The 12,711-nt window shown below is 42.9% G+C and overlaps 7 protein-coding genes across 7 annotated transcripts; 4 read left to right on the top strand and 3 right to left on the bottom strand.

Annotated features, from left to right (window-relative positions):
• The first annotated feature begins 75 nt into the window (after positions 1 to 75).
• On the top strand, positions 76 to 1,417 carry V2V93DRAFT_388321 (translation initiation factor 2, alpha subunit). The gene is made up of 2 exons (XM_066912323.1): positions 76 to 309; positions 375 to 1,417. The coding sequence occupies exons 1-2, from the start codon at positions 232 to 234 to the stop codon at positions 1,224 to 1,226; spliced, it is 930 nt and encodes a 309-aa protein (XP_066763844.1). The 5' UTR covers positions 76 to 231; the 3' UTR covers positions 1,227 to 1,417.
• V2V93DRAFT_374737 (uncharacterized protein) lies at positions 1,276 to 3,303 on the bottom strand. Its single transcript, XM_066911315.1, has 7 exons — positions 3,045 to 3,303; positions 2,929 to 2,985; positions 2,624 to 2,860; positions 2,175 to 2,564; positions 1,843 to 2,112; positions 1,705 to 1,782; positions 1,276 to 1,645 (listed from the first exon to the last, which is right to left on the bottom strand). The coding sequence occupies exons 1-7, from the start codon at positions 3,129 to 3,131 to the stop codon at positions 1,448 to 1,450; spliced, it is 1,317 nt and encodes a 438-aa protein (XP_066763843.1). The 5' UTR covers positions 3,132 to 3,303; the 3' UTR covers positions 1,276 to 1,447.
• A 13-nt stretch (positions 3,304 to 3,316) lies between these two features.
• Positions 3,317 to 5,138, top strand: V2V93DRAFT_350071 (Pre-mRNA splicing factor PRP21 like protein-domain-containing protein). Its single transcript, XM_066907962.1, has 3 exons — positions 3,317 to 3,520; positions 3,583 to 3,629; positions 3,694 to 5,138. Exons 1-3 carry the CDS (start codon positions 3,409 to 3,411, stop codon positions 4,939 to 4,941), a joined length of 1,407 nt encoding a protein of 468 aa, XP_066763842.1. The 5' UTR covers positions 3,317 to 3,408; the 3' UTR covers positions 4,942 to 5,138.
• Positions 5,139 to 5,187: 49 nt separating this feature from the next.
• On the top strand, positions 5,188 to 8,005 carry V2V93DRAFT_350067 (P-loop containing nucleoside triphosphate hydrolase protein). The gene is made up of 2 exons (XM_066907961.1): positions 5,188 to 5,656; positions 5,710 to 8,005. Exons 1-2 carry the CDS (start codon positions 5,356 to 5,358, stop codon positions 7,938 to 7,940), a joined length of 2,532 nt encoding a protein of 843 aa, XP_066763841.1. The 5' UTR covers positions 5,188 to 5,355; the 3' UTR covers positions 7,941 to 8,005.
• Positions 8,006 to 8,513: 508 nt separating this feature from the next.
• On the bottom strand, positions 8,514 to 9,759 carry V2V93DRAFT_382291 (uncharacterized protein; the record flags this gene model as incomplete). Its single annotated transcript, XM_066912149.1, has 3 exons — positions 8,514 to 9,137; positions 9,202 to 9,430; positions 9,518 to 9,759. 3 exons carry the CDS (start codon positions 9,757 to 9,759, stop codon positions 8,514 to 8,516), a joined length of 1,095 nt encoding a protein of 364 aa, XP_066763840.1.
• Positions 9,760 to 10,344: 585 nt separating this feature from the next.
• On the top strand, positions 10,345 to 11,181 carry V2V93DRAFT_327949 (DNA-directed RNA polymerase III, subunit Rpc31; the record flags this gene model as incomplete). The annotated part of the gene is made up of 4 exons (XM_066907579.1): positions 10,345 to 10,443; positions 10,504 to 10,657; positions 10,710 to 10,781; positions 10,844 to 11,181. 4 exons carry the CDS (start codon positions 10,345 to 10,347, stop codon positions 11,179 to 11,181), a joined length of 663 nt encoding a protein of 220 aa, XP_066763839.1.
• Positions 11,182 to 11,281: 100 nt separating this feature from the next.
• Positions 11,282 to 12,532, bottom strand: V2V93DRAFT_374730 (uncharacterized protein). The gene is made up of 2 exons (XM_066911314.1): positions 12,114 to 12,532; positions 11,282 to 12,044 (listed from the first exon to the last, which is right to left on the bottom strand). Exons 1-2 carry the CDS (start codon positions 12,425 to 12,427, stop codon positions 11,393 to 11,395), a joined length of 966 nt encoding a protein of 321 aa, XP_066763838.1. The 5' UTR covers positions 12,428 to 12,532; the 3' UTR covers positions 11,282 to 11,392.
• Positions 12,533 to 12,711: the final 179 nt, after the last annotated feature.

Below are 12,711 nucleotides of genomic sequence, written 5' to 3'. Positions count from 1 at the left end.
AACCCCTCAATCAAGACTACACTTGCTGAAAAACCACCTAACCCTTGTATCAATTGTAAGAAAATTTCTTGTGAAGAGGAATATATCTAAAACTCAGCGACATATTCTCTTTCTCTTCAACTCATTACAAGCTAATATTAGACTGGATCTAATATATCTTTCTTTCACTGTAAGGAGGCTCAATTTTATTACTATTATTTCTGTGGTAGTGCATTGTGAGAGTTGTCAAGCATGAGTCTTTCAAATTGTCGTTATTATGAAAACAAATATCCCGAGGTCGACGATCTCGTCGTCGTTAATGTTCGACAGGTAAACAGATGCTTTTTGCTGTTTTCAGTTTTTAGATTTGTGTGCTAAATTGCCAAATCGTATAGATTGCAGAGATGGGAGCGTATGTGAAGCTATTGGAATACGATAACATTGAGGGCATGATTTTACTTTCTGAACTCTCGAGACGTCGAATTCGTTCGATCCAGAAGCTCATCCGCGTCGGACGCAACGAGGTTGTAGTTGTTCTTCGTGTTGACAAAGAGAAAGGATACATTGACTTATCCAAGCGCCGAGTCTCTGCCGAAGACGTGATCAAATGCGAAGAAAAATTTAACAAGTCCAAAGCCGTACACTCGATCTTGCGGCACGTCGCAGAAAAAAACAGTATTCCTCTTGAAGAACTATACACTTCTATTGGATGGCCTTTATACAAAAAATACGGCCACGCCTACGATGCGTTCAAAATTGCGATCACGAACCCGACTGCTGTCTTTGAAGGTCTTGTCATTCCGTCTCCTAACGTCCTCGATGATCTGCAGCAGCACATCGCGCGCAGACTCACACCTCAACCGACAAAAGTTCGTGCCGATATCGAAGTCACATGTTTCGGATACGAGGGCATTGATGCAGTCAAAATCGCTCTCAAAAAGGGCGAGGAGTTGCATACTGAAGACGTTCCTGTGAAAGTCAGACTTGTCTCGCCGCCACTTTACGTCCTTACCTCTCACTGTCTCGACAAACAGCTCGGAATTGATAAATTGGAGGAAGCTATCCAGGTCATAGAAGAATCTATCAAGGGTTCTGGTGGTGAATTTTCTGTGCGAATGGCGCCCAAGGCGGTCACGGAAAGTGATGACGCCGAATTGCAGGCACTTATGGAGCGGAAAGAGTTGGAGAATAAGGAAGTTTCCGGCGACGACGATGATTCCGAGAGCGAGGCTGGCGATATCGAGTAAATCGTACAAAGTAAATAGATATACCTTGTTTTCAAAAGAGTAAAAGGTGACCACGTTTCCATAAGCCTATGATATTATTCTACCGGCCTGCAAAATACTACCACTGTCTAGAATACTGTCATATGCTGCAATCTATATATTTGCCATCTCCTACAAATACGCTATCGATCACACAAAGCATACATATATATATATACATATACATATCTCAAAAAGCAAGTTCATGCAGAGGCAGTTTGATTAATGAGATGTCCCAACGTCTCTACGAGTCCCAATAGACTAGAAATGTTACTACCCCACTCATTCAGCACATCATTAGCGTCTTTAGGCGCATCAAACGTAACAATTTTCTCGGGGCGGTTTATGCGTGCATAAATTGTTCCTTGAGTGACTAGTCGGGCGAGATATGTCTCGGTTTCCTACAATGATTGTTAAGTACAGCGTTTTTCATGAGTGCGTGCCAAAGAGATAAATATACCTGATCCGATAAATCCAGCAGGTCTCTTAATCGCGACGTGTGAATCCTGGTATAATATTTCGCTATCACCCGGATATTCTAACACCAAGTCAACAAAAGCTGCAATCAGAAAACGGACAAATCCCAAGGTTCACTTACGTGCTCTATAACGCGCTTACGAAAATCATCCCATCGTTTCTCACCCTTGGGGTCAGAAATATTGAAAACTGGCGTAGCACGGAGAATGGGCCCGTAAGCTTTCTCAGTTAACGGCCATCGCATGAGTTCGACTTTGGTAAAGTTCTTAATTAATTGGCTTTCAACCACCATCTGCTCTAACCGTGGCTCTTTCGCAATTCTGTGAATCAAATCGGATTGCTCATTATCGTATGGAGAAAGAAGGATGAAGTACACAACATTGCATAGAGCCTAATATAGTTAATTTACTTGGACCAAAGTATTGTTGAAAGAAGAAAGCCAGAAAAACTTACCTCCTTCCACTTTGCCTCGTCATCTTTGATAGTTTTGGAGTCGAACACAGCGCGATAATGCTTGCAAACATCCAGGTACTTGTCATCATGAAGCGAGATCTTGATCATTAACTCATAATATCTCAATTTCAAATCTTCGACCTCAGGGTCATCAAAGTATCTTGTAGAGATCTTGCGACTAAGAATCAAGGCTTGACTATAGTCGCCTCGCGCGACACATAACTGCACTTGCTCCAAGATAAACTCAGTCTTTTCTCGATTGTCCATGGATCCGTATGTCTCTACTTGTAAATCACACATTAATTCTGCAGCGGCAGCAATATCTCCTTGATCTTCTTTTATCTTTGCGAGTGTGCGCGTCACGCGTGCTCGTTCGACTTCGACAAAGATCTAAACATATGCTGTTAGATGAATTACGGCTGATTGTAAATCTAACTTCAGATACACACCTTGCCTTCCGTCACGACACGGATATTCTCGATAGTCTCAATCTTTGTAGCGAGATCAGGAGCATCGTCCAAAAATTTGATCGTCTCCTGCACCATCAACGTGATTGCTTGCTTCAGTTGTCCATGCTTCTTTGACAGAAGTTGAATATGTTCATTCATTTGCTTCCAGTCGCCAGCATCTTTGAATAGATTGACAAGCCTGATGAGAAGCTTCTCCGTTGAAGCGAGATCGGCAGCCTTTATAATAGCTATTGTATTAGTAAAGATGTACTCATCCATCCGAATCAAAATCAGAAAGCACATACTTGGCGCGTTTGCTTCTCTAAAGCAAGAAGTCTCTCGACAGCAGCCTGAAGATCCGTCTAATAATTTGAATACGGTTAGTTCACACGAACAATCTAGTAGACTTTTCTCAGCTAACCTTTGCCAACTCATCGATCTTTGGCAGTTCTTCCAGTAAAGTATCCGAAAAATCTTTCTCTGGCTTGATGATTGTACCGTCCGACATCTCGTATTACTCTATGGCGATAGTATTTTCCTTCTGCGGTACGTAATATTGGTAACGGTAGCGCTTGTATGTGGAGATGGGAAGAAGCCGTGGTTCCTCGAAGAAGAAGTGTAGTTCTGGGGATAACTGCACCTGTATCAATTCCATGCTTCTGATCCATTTATGCAGAACTTTTAATTGGAAGTGTTAGCTGCATTTTCTTTTCATGTCCTATTTTGTTTACATATTTATTACCTGGTAACAAATACAGTCTTGCTATCTAAGTTCTTCTTTTACTATGGCTGCCGTTGCAGACACAAATGGTCGAGGAAGCGAGACTCCACAGCCATCAGTGCCTCAGCATATTTCCGCTCCAGAGGGAGTGATCATTCCACCGCCCGATATCAGAGGTATGGATCTGTTGATTGTTTGAAGATAGTCAGTTGATGATTTATTAATGTCTTTTTTTCAGAAATTATTGAGAAGACTGCTGGATACGTGCACAGGAATGGCAGTGCTGTAAGTTGAATATACTCCCTTACCTGGAATAAAAGGCAATAAATGATCTAACATATATACACAGTTTGAAGTACGAATTCGCGAGAGCGAAAAGAACAATACGAAATTCAGTTTTTTAAACCCATCAGATCCATACTATTCATTCTATGAATGGCGTCTCGACGAGTTTCGCGAAAACAGAGGCGGGCAACCATCAGTCTCTTCAGCAACACAGCACTCATCAGTCGCGATCCCTGATACTCCGAAAGGGCCACCTGAGCCTCCACAGTTCGAGTTTTCGGCTACACTGCCTCCTATTTCTGCACAGGACTTAGATGTGATTCGGATAACTGCGCTTTTTGCTGCGCGGAACGGAAGGTCGTTTACTATTTCGTTGGCACAGAGGGAAAGCCGAAATTATCAATTTGATTTCTTACGGCCCAATCACTCCCTCTTTCCTTATTTCCAAAAACTGATTGAACAATACACAAAGGTTCTGAATGCGTCGGACGATTTACTAGAACGAATAAAAGAAACAACATCAAATAAGTACACGGTTCTCGATCGAGCGCAGATGAGAGCCGACTGGCAAAAGTTCAAAGAAGCCGAAATGAAAAAGGCGGCCGCCGACGCTGAAGCCGATAAACTTGCATACGCTCAAATAGATTGGCATGACTTTGTAGTCGTCGAAACCATTGAGTTTACCGCAGCTGACGATGAAGTTGAGCTGCCGCCGCCGATGTCGCTTGCCGAGCTTGAACGCACGTCTCTTGAGGAGAAACAAGCAATGTCGCTATTGAATGAGGCGTCGAATTTGGCTATTGAGGAGGCTCCACCTGATTATGAAGAACAAAAGCCTGTTGAGATATCAGTTCCCGCGCCTCCTGCGCCTCCTGCAGATGCAGCAGCTAAGGTCGAAGAATCTGAAGAAGATCAGAGAATCCGTGAGCGGCAGGAAGCTCTGCAACGACAAAGCCAAGCGAGGGCCGCTGCTGTTAATCCTAACCGGGAAAACATCAAAGTACTACCGCAAGGCAGTTCACGAAGATCCGTACGCGCAAAGGCAGCGCAAGCCGCTAAACAAGAATGTCCTTTATGTCACCAACTATTCAGCTCCGAAGAATTTGAAGAGCATATTCGAATTGAATTGTTAGATCCGAAATGGAAAGATCAGAAAGCAAAACTAGAAGCGCGAAATGCGGTTTCGAACCTGACATTTGATGATGTGTCGACGAATATGAAGAGACTTGCTAGCGCGCGTGCCGATTTATTTGCTTTAGATGGGTCACCACAGACAGAGGAAGAGGCGTCGCGAACCAAGCGGAGGCACTGAGGCGGTATACATTAGATGATTGTGTATATTAGTTTTTTTCCGAATCGAATAGGAATATTGCAGATTATGATGGAGTATATGACTTTATATTTTTAGAGTCTTTTCAGAGTGCAGAAATGTAGTGATTAATATTTTACATGCGAAATTAGTAATCGAAAGCTATTATCTATGAGATATAGTAAAGAATTAGGATAAATGAATTCAATTTTTGGATATCTGATTCTCGACGAAATAAAATCAGGGGTAAGTAACCTAAGGCAACGCCATTTAACATTTCTATAAAAAAAACTGAAAGCACTTAACATTCATTCTCTAAACATCACTGACAATTGAAACAAGACTGCTTTTCTATTTTCAAACTATCATGATACTACTATTTTTTGATATTCTACACTGAGAGATTTGAGAAATACCATGGTCCGAATATCAGTAAAATTCTTACATAGAAATGTACTGTGCAGCAGCACAAATAGGCATTCATTGCGTCACAACTTGCCGACTTGTCTTCCCAATTTCTTTGTTCGTGGATATGCTGTCGAACTAAACAGAAAAAGCAATTCTATCAAAGGAGGAAGAGGAGCTAAAGAAGAGACAGCTTTGGCCACTGATGTTAGACTAGTCAGGAATATTGGGATTATCGCGCATATTGATGCCGGAAAAACTACTACTACTGAGAGAATGCTGTTCTACAGTGGATATACAAAAAGAATTGGCAGTAAGTTGAGGAGCTTGATTTTTAGTTGGTCATTCATACTTATGAGGTTATAGATGTGGACGAGGGCGATACAGTCATGGATTATCTTCCCGCTGAGCGAAATCGAGGGATCACGATCACTTCAGCAGCAATTACGTTTGACTGGAATAATCACCGAGTAAACTTGATAGATACACCGGGTCACGCAGATTTTACGTTTGAAGTTATTAGATCAATAAGAGTCCTAGACGGCGCGGTAACTGTTTTAGACGGCGTCGAAGGAGTTGAGGCACAGACTGAAAAGGTCTGGCACCAGGCTAAGAATATGGGTATTCCGCGGATAATTTTTGTGAATAAGATGGATCGTGAAGGTGCCGGATTTGGCAGGACTGTGCGAGAGGTTGCTGGAAAGCTGCAGGCCAAAACAGCTGTTATTAACATCCCGATGTTCAAATCGGAAATGGTTGACAGAATGACTACGGCTAAATTGTGTGGTATCATTGATATTATTGAAATGAAGTCAATAGAATGGATGCCAGGTACAGACGGAAGAGAGTTTGCAGTAGCTGATTTAACTGGAGAAAACCTCGAGGAGGCAAAAAAAGCTCGAGTGTCGCTAGTTGAGACTCTGGCAGAACTGGACGAGCAAATGGTTGAAACATTCCTCGAAGTCGACGACGACCATATGGCTATTGCCCCCAAGGATATTAAAGCCGCTCTCAGACGATGCACCCTTGAAAACCGAGTCGTTCCGGTACTAAGCGGTGCTAGCTTTCGAAATATTGGCGTACAGCCATTACTTGACGCCGTGATTGATTACTTACCGTCTCCAGCCGATAGACCGTCTCCGATTATGAGGTCATCTAATGCGAAAATTCGCGATCTACCAGTTGCTCAAGCCAACGCAGGCAGCGCATTGGCATTCAAAGTGATCCACGACAATCACACGGGCAAGATATTGGTGTTTGTACGAGTATATTCCGGCACGCTCACCGCATACGACAAAATTTTTAACACCTCAAGTCGCACCGAAGAACGCGCTTTACAGCTCTCTCGAATGTATGCGGATTCGTCAATTAAAATCGATTCTATTCCAGAAGGTCACATCGGTGTTATTTCCGGCACAAAGGAAGTGCGCACCGGAGACACAATCATATTTGAGACACAAGGAAAGAAACCCAGCATTCCTCGCGACCAGCTTCGTACAATGCAGCTTCTTCCAATAGATATTCCATCTCCAGTATTCTTTGCTTCGATTGAACCTAAAACTGCTTCAGATTCAAAGCCTTTGGAAATTGCTCTTGAGACATTACTGCGTGAAGATCCAAGCTTAAAGATTTCAGTTGATGAAGAAACTGGGCAAACGCAACTTAGCGGAATGGGGGAGTTACATCTTGAAATCTCCCGAGATCGATTGATCAATGACTTGAAAGTCAATGCACATGTAGGAAAGATTCAGATTGCTTACAAAGAGGGCATTGATCCTCGATATTCAGCGAACAAGCCCACCATATTTGAATACTCTCGAGCCGTCAAAAATGGCATTGTCTCTGCTAAGGCGACTATTTCAATCCGAGGTGTCCCTGAAGATTTGGAATTTGCAGACGAAGCATTCAAACAGGAGCTTTCAAACTCCAAAGCACTTCCCGAGTCCAACTATCTAACCATTTCACCCGAACTGGAGTTAGCTCATCCAAAAATTGATCTCAAGGATATACAACTTGCTATTGAAAACGGAGTAAGCTCCGGATTATTTCACGGTAAGAAGTATGGTCTTCCAGTTAATTCTGTGCAGGTCAGTATTATGGATATCAATATTCCACCCGAATTAGACTCAGCAGCACCTCTTGCTCCTGCTTTACGATTTGCTGTTTCGGCGGCAATGGAAGAGGTTCCTCCTGATATGAAAGTTCTTATGGAGCCAGTTATGGACGTCACTGTCATCGTCGATGAAGAAGATATCGGATCTGTTATGTCTGATATCTCGTCAGCTAGATCAGGGAGAGTCTACGCTCTCGATGACGATTCAGCTAGCAGACCTGAGGAAGACGACGCAGAATACATCGATCCAAACCTCGTATACTCACCACCCGACACTACTCTTCATCTGAGCAAGCATAACATCCGCAAGACTCTTGACAAGAAATTGATCAAGGCCAAAGTACCGCTCAATGAGATGGTTGGATATCTGAAATTTCTAAGATCAATGACGCAAGGTCGTGGATCGTTTATCATGGCTTTTGATCGCTATGAACGAGTCGCGAAAGATCGCACAGAATCTGTTTGGGCAAAGGAGTTTGAATAAGGCATCATTATGTATTGAACGTTGTATATAGAACCAGTAAATTGGATAATTTTAACAGCTTTCAACTTTACTTAATAAGAATATAAACTGTACGCAACTTTTTTCTCCCGGATTGCACTTTGACACAGAGATTATAAAAAAAACACAATTCGCCACACTCCTCCTTTACTTAAATGCTTAGAGGAGACATTCAAGCTATTATAGATAGTAAGTACAATCAAAGTGATGAAATTAATACGACAACCCGAAATAATTAAGTGAAACACGCCATAAGGAAAAATAGAAACGAGAAATGAGAGCATTGCTGATATATGACTATCGCGGGACAATTAGTCATAAATTTTCAGTCACATAAAAGGCAAAGCGAAGTAAAAGATAGGAAAGCTGTATTAGCGAAACCTAAGAAACAGCAAATGAAACCACTGAAAAGAAAATAAAAGAAGGCCGCAAACGCGTGAAGAGAAATTAAAAAGCTAGAAGCAAAATGTCCGAAATGTGTCTTGTCAAATGCATCCAATGAGAAGAAAAATTCGTTCACTAGCAGACAAATCGTTCGCGGAAACGGCTGGCAGTCTATGCAGAAGCTTCAACTTCTGCTGCTAGAGCAGAGGTAGCAGTTTCAGTTTCTGCTGGAGCCTCAGCCTCATCGGATTTCTGACCTTCGACTTCTTCGCCATCTTTTGGCTTTTGCTCCGCGTCGATAGCAACTTTGACGGAGATTGTTCTACCATCAAGCTCCTTACCATCAAGCTCAGCAATTGCCTTCTTCTGCATCTCCTCAGAAGAAAGTTTGACAAAAGCGTATCCAAGCGATCGAGGAGCAGGAGGCTCTTCACCTTTGGCAGCAATTTTTCGCAGCACGTACTTGGGCAGATACTTTTTGGCTGTGTGCACTGATTCAACCTCATACGCAGCAAAAAATTCAGAAAGCATTTCTTTTGTGCAGGAGTAACTCAGATTCGCAACAAACACAGTATCAGTCGAAGGAGGACCTTCTCGCGGACTTCTCTTTGGCTTTGGTCCTCTCTTGGCCTTGGACCCCGACTTTACTGAAGGTGACACATTTTCGTCATTATTTGATCCTGCTGATGCAGCAGCCGAACCGCTTTCTCCGTTTACTTCGCCTCTGCTAGGGGCGGAATCTGTCGTCTCCTCACCACCTGCTGGGTTTTCCTTATTACCGGACGTGCGGCGCCGCTATAATATAAATTACGTTAGTGGAAGCTGTCGCAAGATCTAAAGCATCAAGTAAGAAACTTACGGGTTTTCCAGCACCGGCAACTCTACGCGTTCCTCTGGTGCCAACGCGATTATTTGCGCGTCTGGTAATAGGGGGTCTGGCAAGTTGAACATACAGCTTTCGATCATTGAAATCACTGTCATTCTTGGCCTCGACCGCGGCGTCGACGCCATCCGGAGAGACGAAATCGACAAAGGCGTAACCAGATTTGCTAGCAGCATATTTACTAGGACGTATGGCGATGGCAGAACTATTAAAGAGTAAGTGTCAGCATCAGCAGCTAGCTGATAACCATATATTTTGATCGGACACGCTGACCAATCCAGCAAATACATACATTTCGTTGCCACTGAATATTTCCTTTATCTGATCTTCAGTTGTTCCAGCCGGGAGATTTCCGACGTATATACGACGCTTTTCGGTGACTTCGATGGGGACCTCTGCCGGTTTGGTCTCCGTCGAACCATCTTGTGGTGAAGCTTCGGCCTCAACAGCGGTCTGGGCAATCGACGTAGAGTCTGTTGAGACATCGACTGGCAGGTGATCCTGGGTAGAGGTTGTAACAGAGTTTTCGACCATAGCTTGAAGAGTTCTTTGGAGATTGCAGCGACAAGATCAGATTGTGGAAAGCGAACGTGCGAGATTCAGACCGGTTAGGAGTTTGAATCTGATTAAAGATTAGTACATTAAAAGTAGAAAAACAGAAAGCAGATACAAGCGCCACTGAGATCATTCACGATAAAGAATTGTTGAAATCAGGCGCTGTGGACGAGAGATCAAAGGGGATATAGCACTTATGCACAAGATGTGGCTAGGCCCCCGATCTGCCCGACTGCTCGACTCAGGGCGAATGCAATGCAGAAAAATATTTTTGAAACAAGATACTTACATAGAACTCACAGAAAATGTAGCTAAAAAAGCTTGCCGATTCAAAAAGTGAGGAAGCTGAAAGAGAGAAGGGGAAAGAGAGAAGGTTAAGAGTAGGAGGTGAGGAAGAGCGAGCCTAGCTGTCACTCAAGCGACGTAATGACACAACCCAAACCCAAACCCAGACACAGTACTCGTAAAGACTTTGCCTTGCTCAGTCTCTGCTTTTCAGCAGTCTATGTTGAACAGCAACTGATCATCTGCCTGTGTCTGAGTACATATAGGCTCATCATAGACATGTCTTTGCGAGGCGGCAGAAGTGGTGGTCCTGGTAGACCTGGTTTGCTCTCGGGCTTGGATATCAAACCTGACTTTACACCTTCCGAGCGATATCCTGTATGTCACTGCATTTCATCTATGTAAAATTATAAACGTTCTAATATGGTTTGATTATAGAAACTTGTGCTGCCAATACAATCAACAATCACCGACGAAGAACGGCGCTGTGTGCAAAACTTTTTGCAATTTCAACAAGACGTCCGCGATTCTGCTTTTTATGTTGTCGAAAAGAAGCCCGGCATAGTTGAATATGAAGGAGGAATCAACGATGGTAAGACTGGCTCTCTCAGTCGTCTCGTTTGATTATGGCTAACGTTTTTAAGGGATTAAACGGTATTCCGACCGATTTCTCAAAAAGCGAAAAATCGGCAAAGCAGTGACTGATCACCCATATAGTAAGCCACGAACCTGAAACCTCTCTGATATTCTCTACACTTCATGCTAACACTCCCCTCAGTTGTCGACTTCTTTCCGCAGGAGTTACATTCTACCTTAGGAGTTAAATCCGGTACTAAACGAAAGCATGTCAAACTTGATCTTGCGGCACACAAAAAACACTTCTTGGAAGCAGCAGCATTGAACGCCGCCGCCGACGAAGAAAGCGCCGAAAATGCCGCCGAACTGAATGATGACGACGAGGAAGAAATAAACAACGAAGACGACATTGACGAGGAAGACGACGAGAAAGATGAGTTTGAGGAAGATGAGGAGGGTGATTATAATGCTGAAAAGTACTTTGATGATGGTGAAGACGATTATGGTGACGATGGCGGTGATGATGAAGCTGCATATTAACGAGTTTCTTTTTTTTTTTTTTTTGATTGTACTCAAAATCAGGCGTTTTCTGGCTTATTATGGAAGGGTAAAAGTTCATCGTTGCTACATATTGGGAGTAGCATAATTTTGATATTTTTTAGTTTACTTGCATATATACCGATATTCCGTTTCTTTCTCTAGGTCTATTCAGAATCACATCTAAATCTGTTGGATATTACATATAGCAACCCTACGGCAGATACCCCTTTTCAACGAGCTGCTCTTCGGTCCAAGTCCACAACTTCTCAGCAAGCTCGGCGTCATCAGCCTGCTTCGAACATTTACCCAGTTTGGCAATCGGTACATAATAATTTCCATTATCCAACTCAGCAGTGAGTCCAGCATCAGTTGCGCAATAAAGACTAGTCAATGCGCCTTCTTCTATCGATATAGCACCTAGCTTCGAAGCGTTGTCAACAAATAGTCGGGAAAATACCTTGACGAGACCAAAGATTGCGTCTGAGCGTAGCAAATCTTCGTATAATGTCGTATCAACAATAATTCCTGGGTGCACTGCAGCAGAAAATATATTTGGATGCCTCTTGGCCAACTCTTTGGTAAAGAGTAGAATTGCTAGTTTAGACTGTGAATATCTGAACCCTTTATTCATTAGATCCCAGCCAGATTTCACATTTGGGTCTTTGAAGGAAAAACCAGAGGAAAATGTATGCGCAATAGACGACAGATTGATGACTCGGGGAGCAGTTGCTTTAGTTAGAGATGGGATCAGTAGGCGTGTAAAAAGATATGGCGCAAAGTAATTGACTTGGATGGTACTCTCGTAACCGTCACCGGACTCTGCATACGGAGGATAAAGTACACCGGCATTATTTATCAAGACGCTAAATTATTGATTTACTCATTAGTTTACTTTGATCAAAGTGTAGGTAGAATGCTTTAAGTGAGCATACTCTAATTTCGGTTCCTTGGATTGAAACTCTTGCGCAGCCTGCTTCACAGAAGTCAAGTCCATCAAATCGCATTTAATAATCCGAACGTCACAGACAATATCCTCATATCCTTTTTCGCTATTCTTGATCTCAGCGACGCTATTCAGCAGATCGTTCGCCTTAGCTTGGCTCCGAACAGTCACGTACACTCGTGCACCGTGCCGAGCCAATTCTCGTGTAGTAATTGTCCCGATACCACTTGTTCCTCCTGTAAGAAGTATAACTGGAGGATCTTGGGCGTTGTAAAATGGAATCGACGATAATGAGAAAGACATTGGGGGTGTTTGGTTTCAATGCGTGGCGGGATGGCGGGGCGTGTAAGTTCCAACCGACTGATTCACATAGGACCAGATTGAGAGCTGAGGTTCTACAAAGCGAGCTGCTAATAAACAAACATAGATCTGAAATCAATGAAAATCTTGGAATTCTCTTGTGTGCGCCTCTATTTAATTAAATAGAAAGAATTCTTGACAGTTTAGCGATATCTTCTGCAATCGTATATTTATAATATATGACATAATACATATTTGCCACAGATGACGCCACATATTGACTAATC

This window comes from Kockiozyma suomiensis (genome assembly GCF_038497685.1).
Source record: "Kockiozyma suomiensis strain NRRL Y-17356 unplaced genomic scaffold V2V93scaffold_14, whole genome shotgun sequence".
In the NCBI taxonomy this organism is placed as follows: Eukaryota; Fungi; Ascomycota; class Lipomycetes; order Lipomycetales; family Lipomycetaceae; genus Kockiozyma; species Kockiozyma suomiensis.
The sequence above is the reverse complement of the archived record's forward strand: the minus strand, read 5'-3'. Positions and strand labels throughout refer to the sequence as shown.